Source organism: Rutidosis leptorrhynchoides, chromosome 4 (genome assembly GCF_046630445.1).
Source record: "Rutidosis leptorrhynchoides isolate AG116_Rl617_1_P2 chromosome 4, CSIRO_AGI_Rlap_v1, whole genome shotgun sequence".
Classification (NCBI taxonomy): Eukaryota; Viridiplantae; Streptophyta; class Magnoliopsida; order Asterales; family Asteraceae; genus Rutidosis; species Rutidosis leptorrhynchoides.
Window position 1 is genome coordinate 647,077,501 of NC_092336.1, and position 23,128 is coordinate 647,100,628.

Sequence of the window (23,128 nt, forward strand, 5' to 3'; positions counted from 1 at the left end):
CTGGTCTGAAATCTTGTCACCATGAAGTCTAATTTGATTAACAACATCCATTATTCGCGATGAATAATCTTTTACGAGTTCATCATCGTTCATTTTCAACAATTCAAACTCTCGTCTGAGAGTCAATAATCTGAAAGCTTTTACTCTATCAGAACCTTCATAGGTATCTTGGATTTTATCCCACACAGCTTTTGGTGTGTCCAAGTCCATTATTGAAGTGAAAATTTGATCAGCAAGTCCTGAATGTAAACAGGTAAGTGCCTTATCTTTCTTCAGCAACTCTTCTTCATAATTTCTTAGTTGAGCAACAGTTGGGTTTGCTCTGAGTGCCGGAGGATCTTCATCAATCTCTACAACCTTCCATAAACCTTGAGACTTCAAATATGTCTTCATCTTTACTGCCCAAATATGACAGTGCAATCCATTAAATAATGGAATTGCTGGAGCAGTTGAACTAGATGCTATGTCTAGTTTAAAATTTCTTTATCGTGAATAAAACGGCCCCTTAAGAAGAGAGCTCTAATACCACATATCACTGTAAATGTTCAAGAATAGAATAGAATTCGACACTTGAAAGATTAAGGTAGCAAGACTTTGTTGCTAAAGATTAAAATAGCAAGACTTTGTTGCTAAGTAGTTTATAATACATAATGAAAGTGTAGAATAGAAATAATTAGAAGATTGAGTGTATTATTTGAAGATTAGTTATCTTATACAACTCTTGATTACAACTCCTATTTATAGGCTACAAAAAAACTAACTTTCTTAACCTCTAAGAAAACTTAAGAGGTAAGTATCACGAATATCGATAATTACTTAACAACTAAGGATACTAAAATATCTATGTATCCTTAATGGATAAGAATACTTAATGGATCAGAATCCTTAATGGATAAGAATACTTAATGGTTAAGTATCCTTAATGGATAAGAATACTTAAAAACTAAGAATACTTGATAGCTAAGAAAACTTAATAGCTAAGTTTTCTTGGTAACTAAGTTTACATAACATAAGACAAATGTCTAATAACAATCTTAGATACACTTACACTAACATGTTCTGTGTGATTGGTAGCTTGTAATTTTTACATCATTTAAACCTCAGACAAGTTTCCCTTTTAACATACAACGAGTATAAGGTGATATTGTTGGCTAGTAAGTAGAAGGATATCTATGGAGTATATCTGATGTACAAATTCTACATATTATTTATTATTTATTATTATATATTAATTATTCTTTATTCTTTATTATAATTATAATGCAGGGTAAAAAAGAAACGAATACTCAGAAAATGGAAAAATCTTCTGCTGCTATGATAAAAGTGTTGCAGCCGTTGGGTGTAGGATTTGGCAACTTGATTGCAACAATTGAGAACATCCCTCCGGGTTACGAACCAAAATTACCAGACCAAGCAGAAATGTTGGTTAGAGCAGCTGGCAACTGTTGTGTAAATCTATGTGGCAAGTGCTGTTGTCTGTGCTGCATTCAAGTCTGTTCAAAGATGAACGACCAATGTGCAATTCTTGTCACACAGTTTTGTGGTTCCTTGGCCTTTTTAGGCTGTTTTGTCTGCTGTGAAATGTGCTGTGGCTCAGACTGACTGACTGACTGACTGACTGACTGCCATGTGACGTAATAAGATTAAGATACATACAAGTAAACATTTTTTATTTTATTTTATTGTTAGTACATCAGTGAAGTAGTATCTGGAATAGAACGACCCAATGTTGACATTGTAATACACAAAATGTGACAACTATAAAACCAACTTGACGTTCAGTGATTTCTTTTATATTTATGTTAGTGTTGCACGAGAGGTCTGATTACCATACCATAGAGATCGAATGCAGTTTGCGATATGCCATGTTAGATGTATGTTTACATGAGAAAGGTTCTGATGGAAGTTCACAAGCAACATGAAGGCTAAAGGAAGTTCTTATAAAGTTGAAGAAGAAGATGTAAATGCCGACTGGTATACAAATACAACATTATATAGCTGTGGGCTAAATGAGCCTAAACTTGGAATGGACTGCCCGTTAGGTCATTGGATACAGAGAGCTTCGTTTGCAAAAAATCTAATTAGTGCAAGTACGTACATGTTATCGTGTACCGTCGAATATGTTATAGCAAAATAAAATATGATATATTATATATTCATAAATAAGGATAAAAAGCAAAAGAGAAAGCCAAGCTTACAAGAGCTGAGCACTGGAAATAGGGTTTTTTAGACGTCGCCCTTCCAAAACGTCATGAACCGACTGTCGCCCAAAATTGGTTTTTTTCCGGTTCCAGTTAAAAATAAAAAGCGGTATCAAAAATCCAGTTTCTCCTAAAACCGGTTCCGGTTTTCGGGATGTTTTTTTTTTTCTTTTGTATTTTCGGAATCGGTTTTATAAAAGGTTTTACCGGTTTAATTTTGTTTTTTTTTTCCTTTCACTTTTTCCTGATTCAACTTTTATTTTTAGCGTTTCTGTTTTTAACGATTTAATTCTTATAACGTTTAGACAACTATAAATAATATAATCATAAGTTATAATGCTTGCACATATATATCTATATAATATAGAATAACATAATCATAAGTAGAAATGCTTAAATAACTAATCAATTAACGTAATACCAGAATTGGTCGACTTAAGATCACCTAAATTTAATCGTGAGTAAACAGAATATGACATTAAATTAATATTCGCACCCGAATCAGCTAAAGACTTAAAACGAATCTAACTAATTCACGCGACAAGGTATAATGATAGGCCCGGGATCACCTAACTTAGGTGGCATCTCCCTTTTCTTCACAATAGCAGCACACTCCGCTTCAAAAAACGCGGTGAATGCATGCTCATGCTCACCCTTCTTAGTTATTAAATCTTTCAAATACATCCCATAGTTTCAGAGGCAAAGCTAGGATTTTTGCTTAGTGGTGTCACAAAATAAAAGCAAAACATACCGATTCATAAAATCTAATTGACAAATTACGATTAACTACAAAATTTAAAAATCAAATTAGCTTTTAGCACAATTGGGCCCTACGATATTTCACTCGTTGGAAACGATCAATAATTGCTTCATCCGTAACATTAGTAAGTGTTTCTCTTCGTTCATAAATTCATTGTTCATTTGTTTAAGCAAATTTAGTTTTACAAGCTTCATGATTTGCACTTGAAAATTTATTAAGAACATTTACACTTGATGGTCCTTTCTCAACGGATGATACCCTTCTTTTTATAAATATTTCTAGTTTGACTTGCATATTCATATTATATTATTAATTATTAATAATTATTAAGCAAAATATATAATATAAATAACAAATATATAGAATACACTACGCATAATATAAATAAATATTTTTGAAATTAGATTATTACATATAGAACTAAAATCCTTACAGAATTACATTACATATTACACAAATAGGAAATATAAGTAAGTACCTGAATGAACAACGATCAAACTTGTAACTAACGAATTATTGGAGATATTAAATTATTTGCCGACGAAAAAGACAGCCTTATTAGTGATTATTGTTGGTGGGTATTGGGCCTTTTTGACTTTCATCATCTATTGGATCTTTTCATCAAAGTTGTAGACTTTAATAATAATAGAATGAGGTCCTAAGAATATCAACTGGTGTCACCAAACAACTATTCTTAAATTTTCACTTAGAAGAATATGTATGGTCTGTGAGCTTTTGGACTGATGAGTGATGTCACAGGCCCACCCTCATCTCTATGTAGCTCCGCCACTGCATAGTTTAGCATACCTGCAACAACATCAACTAAAGGCACATTTACACAATTATTATCATTATTTAAAGACTTACAATCATTCTCCTTTGGTTGCTCGGATATAAGAGCTTGTGGATATGGAACAGCTGGCTTGTGTGCTTGCAATTGAGGTGAAAATTTCACCTCAGCTTCCACTACCTTTTCAACTACCTTGATATCATCCTTTACTCTAACCCCATAAGACTCGGTAGTCTCCTCTTTCTTCACTTCTAACTTATTCACATCCGAATTTAAAGAACCTCTCGACATCGCTAATTTGATCAATCTTCCTTACAAGATGTTACACTCTCCATTCTGTTCACTTCGTCTATGCGGTATGGAGTATAATCCGCTATATCGGAATCTGAAATCATAAAATCAACAAACTCAGTAGAAACAGTACGAGCTTCAATCTCATCATCAAAATCTTCCTCACCATCTTCATCACACCCAAGAGTATAAACAAAAGTGTCCAGAAGTGTACGTCATCCCCATCAATGCTAGAAATGGCATTCACGTGCGAATAATCTAATAATTGAGGCTCCTTATTCTTTTGAATAGCCTGAGAAGAACTAGCATTTACATTCTAGTTTCCGGTCTAATTATGATTAGGATTGGGTTGAGTGTTAGATGGAAGAGCACCGGGTGGCCTCTCCGACAGCAACTGATAAATCCTACCCAATTTCCTCTTAAGAGTCTGAATCGAAGCGTGCTAATTACGCATTTGCTGTTTCATTAACTCCCCCTCTCCTCGTTCTTAATCAAGTAACCCCGAATTAACTCTTCTAAACTAGCCTTCTTCTAAACCTGTGGCTGGTTATTCTACTGGTACTGATTCTGATTAACCGGCTGTTGGTAGTTTTGCTTCTGTTAATTCCTGTTATAGAACCCCGGTGGTCCATTTCTATGAAAACCTGAACTAGTGAACTACCCCCTTGAAACTGATTACCTGCCTAATTAACTTGTGCAATCATAGGCCTGTCATTAATATCACAATCTTTCGTCAAATGCGGCCCTTGACACTTCTCACATTCCACTTGCATTGCAACCACAATCTTGTTCAATTTCTCAAACTCTCTACCAAAAATCTTCATCTGTAGTGAAGCCAAAGTTACACCACTACCCGCATCCTTATCATAAAGACTAGCATCATTCTTCTTTAATGGAGTTTCTCTAGATGATGATGTCCATTCAAAGGTATGAACGACCATGTCTTCCAAAAGCCGATACGCCTGATTTTACGTCTTATACAAGAAAACTCCTCCAGCTAAAGAATCAAGAATACCCCTAGTATGTTCATAAATACCCCTGTAGAATATTTGTACAATAGGACCTTTATCCAACCCATGTTGCGGACAGTTGCGCAACATTCTCTTCAGTCTCTCCCATGCCTCATACAATGACTCATCATAATGTAGCGAGAGTAGAAAAACTAGAGAGGAAATCATCTAGCAAACGGTATTTACCCATAATGGGCATCACTTGTTAAGGGGTTTTCAAGTGCAGCTAATGTTAAGCGGTTTTATTTTTAAAGAAAAAAAGTTGTTGCATGAAATGATGTTGACCGTACATTTGGGTTACAAGATCGTTGGCACATTTTAGAGCAGTCGACAAGGGAATAATTCATAAACGCAATAGGGAGAATCAAGTATTAATGCATACTCTTACATAAAATGATTATAACATTGCTGAAAATGAAGAGTAGTATGTGCATGTAGGAAATAATCAATGTACGTGGATCTAGAGGTGTGTAACGTATAAAAGGACAAAGTAGCTGATAGAGATATGCACGATAGATTACGATCTGATCTGGTTAAATATTTTTGATCGCTCTGTAAAATTCATTGAATGTATCCATTTATGCATTTTAAGTATTTATTTTATGTTTTTAAGGTTTGATGAATTGTATTCTTTTTATTAATGACTGAAAGTTCTATTTTAATTTTTCAAGGGTTTTATTATTATCTTATGGTTTATTTAAATATTTATTTTTAATTAATTACATTAAATTAAATCATATTAAATAATAACATAAAATAATATTAATAATAAATAATAAAAATCAAGTTCTCTCAATTTTTGACAAAAGACACTAAACTACTCCACGATTCCACTATTTTTTTTTCTCATCTCATGAACTTCGCTTTTGAACGTCAACACTCTGCATGCACTAATAATATTGAACGAGTAAAAGGATCGGCCACGCGTTGCTGCGGCATTTGTTATATGCAGTTGTTATAATAGATTTGTGGTAGATAGTGTTTACAAAGTGCCATACGGCAGTGGTTACAAAACTTACAATTGTTTACTGGGCATACCAATTGACATAAGTCTCACTAAGTACATATTATTATCTCAACATCTTCTGAAACACCAAACACTGCAAAAAATTAACCTCCTTCAATATCAAAATAAAATTACAAAATTAAAGTGTAGCTGTAAATAAAATATAAATGCGAAAACTTACCTACACAATTAGAAGTAGCAGACATTGATGAATTGTCCGCCATAGATACAACAACTACTTCAAAAGCTTTAGAAACTATACACTCTATTTAGCTACTGCATATTTAAAATTGGAAACACGAAGAAAATGAAAAAAAAGAAAAAATTACGTCGATAATACCTGTGGTTTGTTCATTTTGTCACCACAGCACCTAAAGTTTTATTTTTGCTTCAATGGTACCTAGGGTTTCATTTTATTACTGAAGTGGTACCAACCTCTAACGTCCGTCACATTTAAGCGTCTAACCCCTAACATGCGTGGCACATGTGAGGGTAATTTTGTCCGTTTAATTTTTGATCTCAATATAAAAACCGCAGGCTGTTCCTTCTTCGACGATTAACAATTCCCAAATATAAACCCTAATTTACAGTATTAGTAGGTGGTCCCCATTATACAAAATAACGTACGAGATGTTGAAATATTAAGATGGTTGGTGGAAGTTGAATAGAATTGGTCAACTAGCACATGTTTTTGATGCTTAACTATTATGATGGAGGCTTCAATGTTGTGTGCTACATCTTTACACATTTACCTACCATAATATTTACTAGTATAAATACCATCATAAGAAAGCTCATTCAACATCCCAAAACACATTCTCCATTGTATACTAAAAGAGTTAAATAGAGAGTTAGTGAGTATTAATCTCCTAATTACAAGAGATATAAAGATTAGTGCTTATCCTTGTAATTAGAGAGAAGTGTAATTCCTATTATTCTTATTAGTGAAACGTTTATTTCCTTGCCCGTGGTTTTTACCCTATTGGGGTTTTCCACGTTAAATCTCGGTGTCTCTTTATTGTCGCTATTTCAATTATTACTAGCGGTTTACTATAATTCGGTGTCGCTTTTCTCAACAAGTGGTATCAAGAGCTAAGGTCTAAATATCTAGTGTGTATTAATCTACTTATCGTATGCTCTGTGGTTGCCACGGGAGTGGATCGTTCACATCAGAAAATAAGTAAGATTAATTTCACTCGATAAAAGTTCTCGGATACTATTTCTCAGAAAAATAGTATTGTCGAAAAGAAGATTGTGATTATAGCAATGTCTACGAAATTTGAAATTGAAAAGTTCAACGGGAGTAACTTCTCGTTATGGAAACTAAAGATGAAAGCTATCATGAGAAAGGATAAGTGTTTGGCGGCCATCAGTGGATGTTCCGCTGAAGTCACTGATGAAAAATGGGAAGAGATGGACGGCCAGGCTATCGCAAATCTTCATCTGGCACTAGCAGATGTAGTTTTGTCTAGCATTGAAGAAAAGAAGACGGCGAAAGAGATTTGGGATCACCTCGTAAAATTGTACGAGACCAAATCACTCCACAACAAGATATTCCTTAAGAGGAAACTTTATGCGCTACGCATGAATGAATCTACTTCAGTTAATGAGCACATTAATTCTTTGAATACTCTATTTTCTCAACTCGCTTCATTAAGCTGCAATATAGAGCCAAAAGAACGTGCTGAACTTTTACTTCAGAGTCTTCCTGATTCGTATGATCAACTCATTATTAATTTAACCAATAATGTTCTCTCGGAGTATCTAGTCTATGATGAAGTTGCGGCTGCTATTCTAGAAGAAGAAAATCGGCGCAATAACAAGGAGGACAAACATGCCGGTTCACGACAAGTGGAGGCCTTATTGGTGTCAGGAGGGAGATCAACAGAACGTGGCCCAAGTGGGAGTCACAATCATGGTAAACCGAAGTCTAAAAAGAAGAAGACCTATACATGCTACAATTGTGGCAAGAAAGGTCACCTGAAGAAGGATTGTCGGAGTTTAAATAACTCAAATCCTCAAGGAAATATTGCAAGCACTTCAAATGATGGGACTGCTTTGGTTAGTGAGGCAGTGGTAGTAAATGAAGGCAGAAAGACATTTGTTGATGTCTGGTTATTTGACTCGGGAGCTACTTTTCACATGACCCCTAGAAGAGAATGGTTCAAACAATATGAACGTATCTCAGGAGGATCTGTATACAGTTGCAATGATCATGAACTAAAGATCATTGAAATTGGAGATATCATTCTGAAGATGCACGATGGTACAGTTCGTACTATTCAAGGTGTACGACACGTGGAGGGTTTGAAGAAGAACTTATTGTCTTTAGGACAATTGGATGATCTTGGTTGTAAGATGGTGATACATGAGAAGATCATGATAATCAAGAAAAGCGCAGTTGTACTTATGAAAGGAGAAAAGGTGGGTGCTAATTTATACATTCTGAAAGGAGAGACGGTACATGAATCAGAAGCATCTGTTGCTTCGAATAGTTCAAGTGATAAAGTTGCTATGACATGGCATCAAAAGCTTGGACACATGTCTGAGCAAGGTATGAAGATTCTTGTTGAAAGAAATCTTATTCCCGGTTCTTACAAAGGTATCGCTACCTTTCTGTGAGCATTGTGTAATCAGCAAGCAGCATCGCCTGAAGTTTAACACATCAAATTCTAGAAGTAAATTGATTCTAGAATTGGTTCACTCTGATGTGTGGCAAGCACCAATTCAATCCCTAGGAGGAGCAAAGTATTTTGCATCATTTATTGATGATTATACTAGGAGATGTTGGGTGTACCCAATCAAGAGAAAGGCGGATGTGTTTGAAGTTTTCAAAGTTTACAAAGCGCGGGTTGAACTTGAATCTGGTAAAAAGATCGTGTTTAAGGACTGATAATGGAGGAGAATACACTGGTGATGAATTTGATAAGTTCTGCAAACAAGAAGGTATCAAAAGGCAGTTCACGACGGCATACACTCCTCAACAAAACGGAGTGGCAGAGCGGATGAACAGAACCTTATTAGATAGAACAAGGGCGATGTTGGCAACTGCAAGCTTGGGGAAATCATTCTGGGCAGAAGCAGTAAGTACTGCCTGTTACGTGATAAATCGGTCACCATCAACTGCAATTGAGTTGAAATCGCCGATGGAGATGTGGACTGGAAAACTAGTTGATTATTCTGACCTTCATGTATTTGGAAGTCCTGTGTACGCAATGTACAATTCTCAAGAAACGACAAAGTTGGATCCAAAGTCCAGAAAGTGTTTGTTCTTGGGGTATGCTGATGGAGTTAAGGGGTATCGTTTGTGGGACCCCACTGCTCACAAAGTAGTCATCAGCAGAGATGTTGTCTTTACGGAAGACAAAGATCTTAAAGATGTTAGCACTTCAATAGAAACTACACCGATACAGGTAGGAAATGAATTTCATAAAGATTCTTCTGAAGCAGTACCGGAGCACGATGAAAATCAAGTAGTCGTTGATGAAGCTCCAGCGACTCGTATTTCTAATCGGGAAAGGAAACGTCCAGGGTGGCACTCAGATTATATTATGGAAAGCAATGTTGCATATTGTCTTCTAACAGAGGAAGGAGAGCCAACAACTCTTCGCGAGGCACTGAATCATTCAGATGCATCACAGTGGATGACAGCTATGCAGGAAGAAATTGAAGCTCTTCATAAAAATCAAACATGGGAACTTGTGCCATTGCCGAAAGGTAGAAAACCTATTAGAAATAAATGGGTGTATAAGATCAAGCGAAATGGCGATGATCAAGTGGAGCGGTATCGTGCAAGACTGGTGGTTAAAGGATATGCTCAGAAAGAAGGTAGAGACTTTAATGAAATATTTTCTCCTGTGGTTCGACTTACAACAATTCGAGTAGTTCTAGCGATGTGTGCTACATTTAATTTGCATCTAGAGCAGCTAGATGTGAAAACTGCATTTCTTCATGGAAATCTTGAAGAAGAAATTTATATGCTTCAACCAGAAGGTTTTGAACTACAAGAAAAAAAGAACTTGGTTTGCAGGTTAAAGAAATCTCTGTATGGTCTCAAACAGGTGCCGAGATGTTGGTACAAGAGATTTGATTCTTTCATAATGAGCCTTGAATATAACAGACTTTATGCAGACCCTTGTGCATATTTCAAGAGGTTTGGGGACAATGATTTGGTCATTTTGCTGTTATATGTAGACGACATATTGGTTGCAGGCCCCAACAAAGATCGTATTAATAAGCTGAAGGCTCAATTGGCTAGGGAGTTTGAAATGAAAGACTTAGGTGCCGCAAACAAGATTCTAGGGATGCAAATTCACCGAGACAGAGATAATAGGAAGATTTAGCTTTCTCAAAAGAATTATTTGAAGAGAATCTTGGAGCGTTTCAATATGCAAGATAGTAAGTCAATCTCAACCCCACTTCCTACTAATCTCAAGTTATCCTCCGTTATGTGTCCTAGCAGTGAATACGAGAGGAAGGAGATGTCTCGCGTACCGTATGCATCAGCAGTGGGAAGTTTAATGTTCGCAATGATATGTACAAGACCAGACATTGCACATGCAGTGGGAGTAGTTAGTCGGTACATGGCGAATCCTGGTAAAGAGCATTGGAATGCTGTAAAGAGGATCCTTAAATACATCAAGGGAACCTTAGATGTTGCATTATGTTATGGGGAACCGGAATTTATTGTCAAAGGGTATGTTGATTCAGATTATGCAGGTGATATCGATAAAAGTAAATCTACCACTGCATGTGTTTTCACAATTTATGGTGGAATAGTAAGTTGTGTTTCAAAACTGCAGTCAGTTGTAGCCACGTCAACAACAGAGGCAGAATATGTAGCAGCTACTCAAGCTACTAAAGAGGCAGTATGGTTGAAGATGTTGTTGGAGGAACTCGGGCACAAACAAAAGAATATCACTCTATTTTGTGACAACCAGAGTGCCTTGCATCTTGCAAGGAATCCGACATTTCATTCAAAGACAAAGCATATACAAGTTCAGTATCACTTCGTTCGTGAGAAAGTGGAAGAAGGAACCGTGGATATGCAGAAAATTCATACTGACGACAATGTGGCTGATTTTCTAACAAAGTCAATCAATCGTGACAAGTTTATTTGGTGCCGTTCCTCATGCGGCCTAGCAGAGACGTAAGCAACATCATTGGCAAGGAAGAATTATCGTGTGAAGATTTATTGTGCTTCAATCAAATCTTCAAGTGGGAGATTGTTGAAATATTAAGATGGTTGGTGGAAGTTGAATGAAATTGGTCAACTAGCACATATTTTTTATGCTTAACTATTATGATGGAGGCTTCAATGTTGTGTGCTACATCTTTACACATTTACCTACCACAATATTTACTAGTATAAAAACCATCATAAGCAAGCTCATTCAACATCCCAAAACACATTCTCCATTGTATACTAAAAGAGTTAAATAGAGAGTTAGTGAGTATTAATCTCCTAATTACAAGAGATATAAAGATTAGTGCTTATCCTTGTAATTAGAGAGAAATGTAATTCCTATTATTCTTATTAGTGAAACGTTTCTTTCCTTGCCCGTGGTTTTTACCCTATTGGGGTTTTCCACGTTAAATCTCGGTGTCTCTTTATTGTCGCTATTTCAATTATTACTAGCGGTTTGCTATAATTCGGTGTCGCTTTTCTCAACACGAGATATTAACAATTCCCAAATATATAGGTGGTCACCGTCATCGACGTCAGGATCAAAATTAAAATCGTCATCCGATCGTGTTCTCTGTGCACCTGAATTCTCAAAGCTGATTTCCGTCACCGTTGCCGTAGTCGTAATAACGTCTTCTTTTCGATCATCATCCACCGGTTCTTCTCCGTCACGAAATATTCCCTATAAAAAAACACATACACCTCTATATTCATATATTATTTGAAACTAAGGGCCTGTTTACTTTCGAATTAATGGGCTTAATGGCCCAAAAAACTTATTCGGTCATCATCTTGCCTTGTTTACTTACGGCTTATTATTTTTGATTAATTGAGCGAATGACTTTCTGATACACCCTTCAAAGTGGTGTCCTCCCCATCTTGCCATCTATTTGGCCATATTACCCTCAAACCATAAAAACATTACGGAGTATAAATTACCGATCAAAAAAACCTGTAGAGCCTTCAAAGCTTCCATCCTTCACTCTGCCACCGATGAATCGTCAGCCACCAATCTCACTCAGTAATAAAAGGTAAGGTTTTTCTTTTTTGGTTTTTGATTTGGGGTTTTTTGTTTCTTTGAAGTGAAAGAGATTTTTTAGGTTTGGATTTGATTTTTTTGTTGGAACTGAATCAATAGATTAACTGGGTTTTTAGTTGAAGGTTTTGTAACCTTAATATGCTCTCAGTTAGGTTTTGTATTGGAGTTTTCTTTAGTTGCTTTGAATTGGGTTTTCTACTCAAGTACATGTAATACATGAGATGTATTGTAATATTTTTTTATTTATATGTGCTAATTTGTTCAGTTAACCCAATTACCAAAATTGTTAACATGTATTTACGTTTAACCCAATTACCAAAATTGTTGACATGTATTTTCGTTTCAACAGTTATCTAAAATGGATGATTCATTTTGATCACACATTTGTATTTATATATATATTTGTAGGTGAACTGAGATTGATAAATATATTGTGTTTGTCAAATAGAGTGGTTTAGTTTAGTTAATGGATTAATTATAACGATGCTGTGATTTGTAGGTAAAGTGAGTCTTATGTTTAAAATGCACCAAGTGTTCGAATGATGCTATGATTTGGTTGATTCTGAAATATTGAAGTTCGCATTTAGATAATATAGGAGATTGATGCTAATTTTCGAGAATGAATGTTAGTTAAGCATTAGTTAATTATTTGAATTATTAGTTATTAGATAATATAATAATAAAGACTTTACTGATAATTATAATAAGGTTAAAATGGTCATTTACTGTTATTCAGACTAATCATTCAGCACAAAAAGTAAACAGCTATTTACCTTTCCAACTTACTGTATATAGTTATTCATTATTCATTCTGCCATCTATATCCATACGGGAGATTAATGAAAAAAAAGTAAACAGGCCCTAAATAATAAAATAAATTAATTACAAATTCACTTACGAGAGTGAGAACAAGAGATGTAGACGGAAAAAAGTGTTTAGCAGATGATGAAGAAGTCGGTTGATTATTATCATTTGAAGACGACATGAGCATATATATTAAATGTAAATATATGTGTAAGAATTATGGTATGTATTATTTTGTATTTGTATGATGAGTGTTATGAATTAAGCATGGCGGTGATGGAGCCTGGTGATGGTTGTTGTAATGGTGATTTGTGTGTGTACTGTTGAGTGATATGGTAATGGTTGGAGTGTGGGGCCCAAGAAATGGAGCCTCAACATTTTATTTTTTATTTTTAAGAAAAAATTACGTCCAGGTAAAATGGAGTGCTGAATGTTACGGATTTATTTATTGGTATATCTTATTGTAAATGGACAAAAGTGCCCTCACATGCATGGCACATGTAAAAGCTTAAGTGTTAAACATTGACGACAGTTTGTCTTGGGTACTATTCACGTTAGTGCAACAAATCTGATGTACCACTGAAGTTAAAAATAAAGTTTAGGTGTTGTGGTGAAAAACTTAACAAACCACAGGTATTATGGACGTAATTTTTTCGAAAAAAAATGTATGATCTTTTACTTGTAGAATACATGAAACTTGAAGATCAGTTTCATAAATTCTATATCTTTTTACCTAAAGAATGATTAACTTTCCATCACTAACATTTATTTAAAAGACCATTAACCTTTAACTCAAACTTCTCTCATATTCTCAAACACTTAACATACAATTAACTTAAGTTAGGCATCTTTATTTCAATAAATTACTCATTGCTCATTATGATGAATAATGAAATAGAATCCGAAAATCAACCTAAAGAACATAATGAATTCAGTTAGTTTTTACTTTTAAACCGGGAAGATCATAGAATTTCTGGTAGCTAAATTCTTTTGGTCAACCGAAGACAAAAATGATATTGCTTGAATAATAGTCTGAAGTCCCATCTTGCAAGCAAATAAATTCATCCAGAATTCTGTGAGACGACAACTTAACATGACAATAAAATCCCATTAGTATTCATCATCTTCATGTAAAAAAGAGTGAATAACAGCTTCGGTTTGCATTTTCTAACCTAAATACGAAAAATGCTCTTGTTATAATTCATACATAATTGAAAATCGAAAGCAACTTCAAGCAATTTCATGACGTAGTTACCTGAATCTAAAAAAACGATTGCAACTTAAGAAGGAATAGTTATCGAAATACTAACCTTAGCAAGATGTAATCGGCAACTGCCTTTGAAGATGACTAATTGAATGAACAATTGAGCGTGCGAGAAAAATACCGAGAAAGACGATAATCTTGAAGCTTCAAACAAAAAGATTACACAATTAGTAGAGGTTTTTTTTTTTTTTTTTTATTTTTTAATTTTTTTTTTATTTTTTAAATCACTATGTATCTTTAAGATAAATTGTTTTGAGTGAATCTAGTGAATTCAACATATTTAATAATAAGAACAACCCAAACGTTTATAATGTATAGCTTCGATCTTCGATGAAATCGCTTATGAACGCATAAATAAATTAAAGTGGTATACATTTAGATTGAAGGCAAGATTGAAGGCAAGCAGGAAAGTCAACGCCTGCACAAATTTGTCTGCTGAAGAGCGAAGAACATCAGCCACTGATACTAATATTAGCATATGCAATAGCAAGACGATAAAAAATATAAACGAAGCATAGTTTTATTTAGCTCATTTAGATGTGCAGTAGTTTTTTTTGTCTCGATTGAGTGCAGCAGCCTGAGTAACTTATTTTAATTTTCTGGATAGTTGGGACGGAACCCCGAGAAAAATTCAATTATAGAAAAAATAAGTATGCCCGAGAGACATTTTTAGTGAACGTCCTAAACACCTGTGAAAGTCAAATTAGGCCAAAAGTTACCCAAAAATTGTCAATGTGACACCATTGCTTCTTCAATCCATACTTCATTATAATCCCATTACCAATCAACCCTTTAGTCTAATAACCAATGTTAATTCCATTATTATTATTATTATTATTATTATTATTATTATTATTATTATTATTATTATTATTATTATTATTATTATTATTATAATAAAAAAAACTTAAAAGATTTAAAACTTACAAAAAATTAGTGGGAAGCCTAGAGACAATCTGGGCCCCCACACCTCTAGCAATAGCAAAACCTATCCTAGTAAAAATATGAGCAGCAGCACCGGCACTAATATCTTGCGCCATCGAACTCTTCTGAACCCGCTTTAGCAAAAAAACAGCCTCCTTCTCTAATTCCCCCAGGGAAGAAAATGAGAAAGGAATGAAACCATAACTAATCGCCTGACAGCTAGATTCGTACTTGACCCGCTTCCGACGAGCCGCATCAACCACAGCACGTCCAGGGACAAAGTCAGAAAGCCCAGACTGCGTCAAAGGAGAAGACCCTGTCAAGTCAACACAAACATCGCGACCACAATCCCAAGAATAAAGTAACACATCAGCAGGTCTGAGGGCCCTGTCGTTCCCTCCAGACAACCCAATGTCAACCTCCTTTCTCGCTGAAATCCCAGATCGATAACAAACATCAACAAGGGAATCCCGAACAATATTATGTCGATGCTTAATACCCACCATACCAGCACAAGACACGGCGTGATCCCCGAAAATATCCCCAGTAAAAACCCTTGAACAGGCAGAGCATGCCGTCGAGATAGAGAACAAAGGAACACCTAACCGGTAGCACAACACACATCGGTAAGTCTTTGCGTTCATCGTCTGACCCAACCCCAAAATAGGGACTGCCCTTAGCCAAGCAGATGTGTGATCACCCTGCTGTGATTTCCATAAGGCTGATTGTTGGGGAGATAACGAAAAAGTGGATTCTGCAGAAGCGGTAACCTTTGTGAAATAAATATCTGCCAATTTCTTCATGAGTATTGGGGCAGCGACCTCACTCGGATTACCTAAAATATCAAACCCAACCGTATTAATAAACAGACCCAATGCATCTTCAAAATCACGACCAAGACCAACAATACCCGTATTAATAACCCAACCGTATTATTATTATTATTATTATTATTATTATTATTATTATTATTATTATTATTATTATTATTATTATTATACATATACTAATTGAAGACACAATTTTGGCCGATTGCTAGGGGCCAAAACGGCAATAGTGCCCCCCACCCCTTTTCACACTTGATTTTCTATTGTCCTCCCTCAACTATTAACACCTTACAAAAACTACCCCAAACTCTAGAGGGGTAAACCATCAATTTTGTAAATATATTATATTATATACTAATTATGGACAAACGCTACCAATCACGTCTCGCCATCTACCAAAAACACTGTTCTACTGTAGCGCTTTACTGTAGCAAACCGACTGCACCTTTTTTTTTTTTTTTTAAATAAAGAAAGGGACTAACTCCACTATTTGTTACACTATTTTACCTTACCTAATTCATCTGTATTTAATGTCTATCCACCTCCTTCAAAGATTATCAGTAATATCACCTATTCCAGAAGGTCACTCACATCATCCCCAACTAACATCCTCAAGACATTGGCAGATACCGCATCCTCCGTCGGTAAACATTTTCGTTCGCTATCTTTTTATTTGATTTATCATCTCATATGTATGTCTTCCCAATTATTCGAACTGTAAGTTTTGATATATATATATATATATATATATATATATATATATATATATATATATATATATATATATATATATATATATATATATATTAGGTTTTATGAAGTCAGTACCTAAAGAAACCATTTTCATTTAACAATTTGTCAAATTGGGTCAATTTACACTTCAAATTGCAGCCAATACCTAAACAAACCATTTTTTATTTGACATTTTGTCAAAAAAAGTCAAACTGTGTCAATTTTCACTTCAAATAGCAGTCAATACCTAAACAAACCATTTTTATTTGACATTTTGTCAATAAAGTCGAAATGTGTCAAATTGTAGAACATACTGATTATTGAATTTTTTAGTTTTTACTAAAATACCATTACAAAGTGCTCATTTGCTCAATTGGGTCAAACAGGTCATTTGGTGATGTGGTGTGAAGTTGTTCAAAACTGGTCAACACCAGGTCATAGCAGTGTTCAATACAATAACAAAAAAATTGCAGGTCATAACAGGTCATTTGAAAGTGTTGCAGGTCATAACAGGTCATGACAGTGTTCCATAATAATAATAATAATAAAAAAAGAGGTCATAACAGGTCAAACATGTCAGTTTATGTTGCAACTGAAAGTACTACCAGGTCATAACAGTGTTCTAAACAAAATTAAAAAATAACAAAATATTGCAACTGAAACTGTTGACTGCTAAAACTGGTATGTTTATGTTGACTACTAAAACTGGTATATTTATGTTGACTGCTAATCTGGTACATCATTGTTGACTGCGAACTTGTGGTGCTAAATTGTGGTACATTTTGTGAAGTCACTTTAAATGTGTGTCAAGACAATTGGTACTAAATTGTGTGAAGTACACAAACTTACTATTTTCACTTGTAAAGGTCACAAAGTTAATGGTCATAAGTGACGTTTAGCAAACTGAATAAGTGATTCTTTGCAAACTGGACAAGTATTTTTGGTCATTATAAAGCATACACAGTATGGTCATAATGACACATTAGTTTTTGCTAAGTGCACAAGTGTTTTTGCTAAGTGATGACTCATTAGCCATAATGAACAAGTATTTAGCAAACTGCACAGGTGTTTTTTGCTTAGTGATGTTTAGCAAACTACACAAGTCACATTAGTTGGCTTTTCAAAAGGTGTCAAAATGGGTACTATTTTAATAAAGTGTCAAAAATTTGGTAGTCTTTTAGTAAGGTGTCAAAAATGGGAACTCTTTTAGTAGGCTTTTAGATAGGTAGTGTAAATGGGTACCATACTGTTTTCAGTCAATATAAAGCATAATTTTTTTGTCATACAATTAAGATACAAAACAAGTCTTTTGGTCATAAACAAAGTCATAACATATAGTTGGTCATAAAATACAGTAGCCTTTTTTGGTCATACAAATTAGTTAGGTTTTTATAAGGTGTAATGTGATTGAAATACACATTCGCAGAATAAATTTAAATTATACAACTTACATCACAATTCTTGTAATCTGATTGAAACATTTTCAAAATCAAAATATTTCATTATTTGTCTAAAAGTCACATAACATTCAACTTACATCACAAAACAGAGCAATTATATAACTGTTACATAAGATTCAAGGTACTCATCATCTTAAAACATGTACACATACATAGCAAACCCTAACCTACTAAAAAACAACATAATCTTCAAGATTGTAGCTTGACTTTTGACAATTTTTGGCTATTGCATCACTCTTATTTTTTGACTTTAACAGTCCTGGTATAATCATGGTTAGCAGTGGACACCTCTTCAAGCTGGTGGTGATCCCTATCGGTGGGTTCAGTGAACCCATTTTGAAGATCCCAACGTGTGTCAGTCATACCAAGCAATGGGATAGCCATCGAGAAGACCTGTAATAGAACACAAAATTAGGGTTTATAGTTAGGAACCTTAACACGTGAGTAAACTTAACAGCTGGAAACTAATGGGGTTTATCGACGGGGTCATTGGTGCTAACAAACGATAGTTGAGGGTCATCGACGCTAAAAAAAGAGATAAATGTTATCCATGGAACACCAAAAGAGGCCAATTTCAGGTACAAAAACATATCTATAAATTCAACTATATATCTACGTAAATAAATATCAAAATTTACACTTCAACATAATTACTATACATCATTTGCTGGCACTTTATTAAAATTAATATGTGTTTTTGTTTAAATTTCAAATTGCAGCTATTGCTTCAGAATCCTCATTACAGACGGCACATCGACAATCACCCTTGCTCTATTATGTAACAACGCTGAAAAACTGCTTGGAATCAGTTGCAAAAAAATGATTGTCGAAATGGGCTTCGACAACAAAAACGTGCTCCCAGATCCAATCAAAGCACTTGAGGGTACAACACACATTTTCCAATTCCACTACCAATCACCTAACGAATACATGGTCGATGACATCTTCCCTGTCAACCACACAACTATTTATATGAAAGGACCCGTCCTAATCCATCCGGACAAAGTCCATATCGATTATAAACGATTCACAATAGTTGATTACATCGCGAGGTATTTGACCTCTATATGATACATTTTACAAACATTGCATTCATTTTTAAAATACAAACTTTCTTTTCATCTAAAGTTGACATTATGCATACCATTTCATAATACATCCAACTATATTTGTCTTAATAATAATCTTGATGAACTCAACGACTCGAATGCGACGTCTTTCGAAATATGTCATGAATGACTCCAAGTAATATCTCTAAAATGAGCAAATGCACAGCGGAAGATTTCTTTCATACCTGAGAATAAATATGCTTTCAAGTGTCAACCAAAAGGTTGGTGAGTTCATTAGTTTAACATAAATAATCATTTCATAATTTTAATAGACCAACAGATTTCATATTTCCATTTCTCATAAACATACGACCCATGCATAGAGACAAAAATATCATTCATATGGATTGAACACCTGGTAACCGACATTCACAATATGCATATAAGAATATCCCCATCATTCCGGGATCCTCCTTCGGACATGATATAAATTTCGAAGTACTAAAGCATCCGGTACTTTGGATGAGGCTTGTTGGGCCCGATAGATCTATCTTTAGAGTTCGCGTCAATTAGGGTGTCTATTCCCTAATTCTTAAATTACCAGACTATATAAAAAGGGGCATATTCGATTTTGATAATTCAACCATATAATGTAGTTTCGATTACTTGTGTCTATTTCGTAAAACATTTATAAAAGCAGCGCATGTATTCTCAGTCCCAAAAATATATATTGCAAAAGCATTTAAAAAGGGAGCAAATGAAACTCACAATACTGTATTTTGTAGTAAAAATACATATGACGATACAGAACAATGCAGGGTTGGCCATTGATTCACGAACCAATATCATTTACATGTATATTATCATATATAATGGTAATCGAACAAATTTACGCATTATTATTATTTGTTATTTTAGTAACTTGTACGTTTCATTAATAACTAAATTAACTATATTTATTTTTATATACACTAAATAGATAATTAATATTTATTACAAACATTTTAATATAGTTATGTTTTATGTAAATAATATATTTTTATATAAAAAAATCTTTATTTGATATATTAGTAATACTAATAGTAATAATGATAAAAATAATACAATTATGATAATAATCATGATAAAACAAGATAATTTTGATAAGGATGTTAGTTTTAATAATAGTACTAATTTTAATAAAAATGATAAATTTAAAAATAATGATTCTTTTAGTAATAATAATAATAATAATGGTAATAATAATAATAATAATAATAATATTTAATGATGGTACTAATAATAATATTATTAATAATAACAATAATAATAATAATCCTAATACTCTTTTTAATGATAATAATAATAATAATAACAATAATAATAGTAATAATAATAATAAAAGTGTATATACCCTTTAATAAGCTTTTCCAAAAAGAATTGCCTGGGACCGGGCTCGAACTCAAGACCTCTTGCTCCCTCACAAACAAACCAAACCATTCAGCCAATTTACTTTTTCTTATATAATATCTAACCCTAATTATATATATGAACCGTTTTTGCTTCATTTTGGCCCAACACGTATTCGAAATAAATTTCGGCCCAATCCTAAAGATATACGGCCCAAGTTCCCCCAATAATCTCCACATCATCTCTTTTTTTTTTAAAAAAAAAATAATTGTAATAGCCTAGTTTCGAACCCAAGATCTCTCGTTCAATCAACACACCCTTAACCATTGAACCGCCACTTAACATCTGATTATATTCCCAGATTAATTCTTTTATCTCCTATATGCCTGCTGTCATCTTCCTAAACCAAAATCCCATTTAACCTTTTCATCATCATCATCATCATTATCATAATCAAAATCTTAATCATGATTTTCATTTTCGTTTATCACCCTCAAAATTGAATTCACGATTTATCTTCCTCATCATTTACGTTATCATTAAACCTACTAATCTACTTATCATATTATTAATTGCCTCGTAAAAGAAACAAGGATTGTGATGGTTTTCGATCAAATCCAAAACATAGGCCCAATCATCAAAACCCGGTTTCAACACAATCAAATACCACAGCCCATTAACACAAAATTTATATCGATCAGATTAACCAGTTGGATCCATCGAACATCAATCATCAACTTTATACATTATCATCATCAAAATTAATTTGTTATTACTATCCTCATACATATCATTAACGACATTCACCTAATCTAATGTTAATACCCCACCACTGAGACTTGGACTTTGAGATAAACTACTCACTAACTTTTAAAAGTAAAAGTGAGTGATTGGTTTGTCTTTGGTCACCAATTTGCCACGAAATGGAGTGTTAAACAACAATATAGTCGACTAGCTCCATTATTTATCACCTTTGTATTATTATATTGAGCCAAAAAGATCTGCACGCAAGTTGGTGTTCGATTTATTGGATTACTTCAGTCGACATATACATGTGGTGGGGTTATATAATTGATGATTGTCGTCCAAAAAGAAAAAGAAAACGCAGAATTCCTTTAAAAAAATTGTTATTTATAGACTGCACGAATCAACTTTCATCGTGTCAATATTCATCGTTCTTTTTCCTTGCAAAGTTAGAATACAAGAATGGTATAGCAGGTGAGGTTTTTGTTTGTTATTGGAACAAGATCATAAAGTGAAAGGAAACAGATAGATGGATAATTAAATCAGAATAGAATACCCGGTTGTATATGATAAACCGGCTAGATGATGAGCAACATATAATGTATTCTCGAGTTGTAGTATTCGATCCAGAAAATAGAAAACCTGAGTGAGTTGTAGAGAGAGATGGTCTGAGTGTGAGAGAGAGACGAGATAGGATGGTGGTTATTTATTGGAGACGGTTATTAGTGGTGATGATAGAAACAGTAGCTGTAGAAGGTGGTTGTCGATAGAGTACGTGAAGATGGTGATTTACTTCGGTCCTTAATAGAAACGGATTAGTTGTGGTTGTAATAGGTGTTTGATGATGGAGTTTTATGGTGGTTGTTTATTCGAATTGTAGAGAGAGAGAGAGTAGGTGAGGATGATTGGTTCCGGTTGCTTGAAATAGAAATAGGAACACGATGGTCTCGATGGTGAAATGATTTGCAAGCTAGGTGATGGCATTTGATGGTTGTTTGTGATTGATAAGGATCGTAGCAGGTTAAATGATTTACATACCAATTGAATTGATCATTTAAATATAAAGCGTGGACTCAATTTCCTAATCAGACAAAGTAATTCAGAAAATTAAATAAAGGATAGAAGATATCGAATCTGTTTATTACCTAATATGTACTAATGATAGTGATATGAATCGAATTTTTGGAGACAATAAGTACCAATTCAAAACAGTCGATGGGGATGTAAAACCACTTTGATTCTATTAGTGTAGTATGATCTCATTTATTTAATAATTATAATTAATTTAAATTACAATTAATAATAATAATATTAATATTATCAAGTAATACTAAAATGATATTAATAATATTATTAATGATAAATGTAGTAATTTGTATTATTTTCTAATAATCATAATAATGATAATGATGATAATAAGAATGATAACAATTAATAATAATAATCATTATTCTTTATTAATTATAATAATTATTTATTATTAATGATAATAATATTATTAGTAATAATATTATAACAATTTATATTTATATATTAAGTTTCATGTTTGTATATTATATGGATAATACTAATTTTGATATTAATCCTGAAAATAATAATAATATTACTTTAACATTTATTTATAATTACATTTTATTGATTATATAATATCTA

The 23,128-nt window shown here is 33.8% G+C and overlaps 1 protein-coding gene and 1 long non-coding RNA gene across 6 annotated transcripts in view; one reads left to right on the plus strand and one right to left on the minus strand.

The window, feature by feature from the left end:
• LOC139904383 (uncharacterized) overlaps nt 1-1,611 on the plus strand; it is a 10,999-nt gene extending 9,388 nt beyond the window's left edge. For all 5 annotated transcript variants that reach the window (XM_071886320.1, XM_071886318.1, XM_071886319.1 and 2 more), the window contains exon 13: nt 1,267-1,611. In XM_071886320.1, coding sequence (XP_071742421.1) covers nt 1,267-1,602 — 336 coding nt within the window. In that variant the 3' untranslated portion in view covers nt 1,603-1,611. The remainder of the gene's footprint in view (nt 1-1,266) is intronic.
• A 12,295-nt stretch (nt 1,612-13,906) lies between these two features.
• Nucleotides 13,907-14,944, minus strand: LOC139904384 (uncharacterized). Its single transcript, XR_011778776.1, has 3 exons — nt 14,724-14,944; nt 14,397-14,494; nt 13,907-14,258 (listed from the first exon to the last, which is right to left on the minus strand). It is a non-coding gene; the product is annotated as an uncharacterized lncRNA (long non-coding RNA).
• Between the last annotated feature and the right edge of the window lie 8,184 nt (nt 14,945-23,128).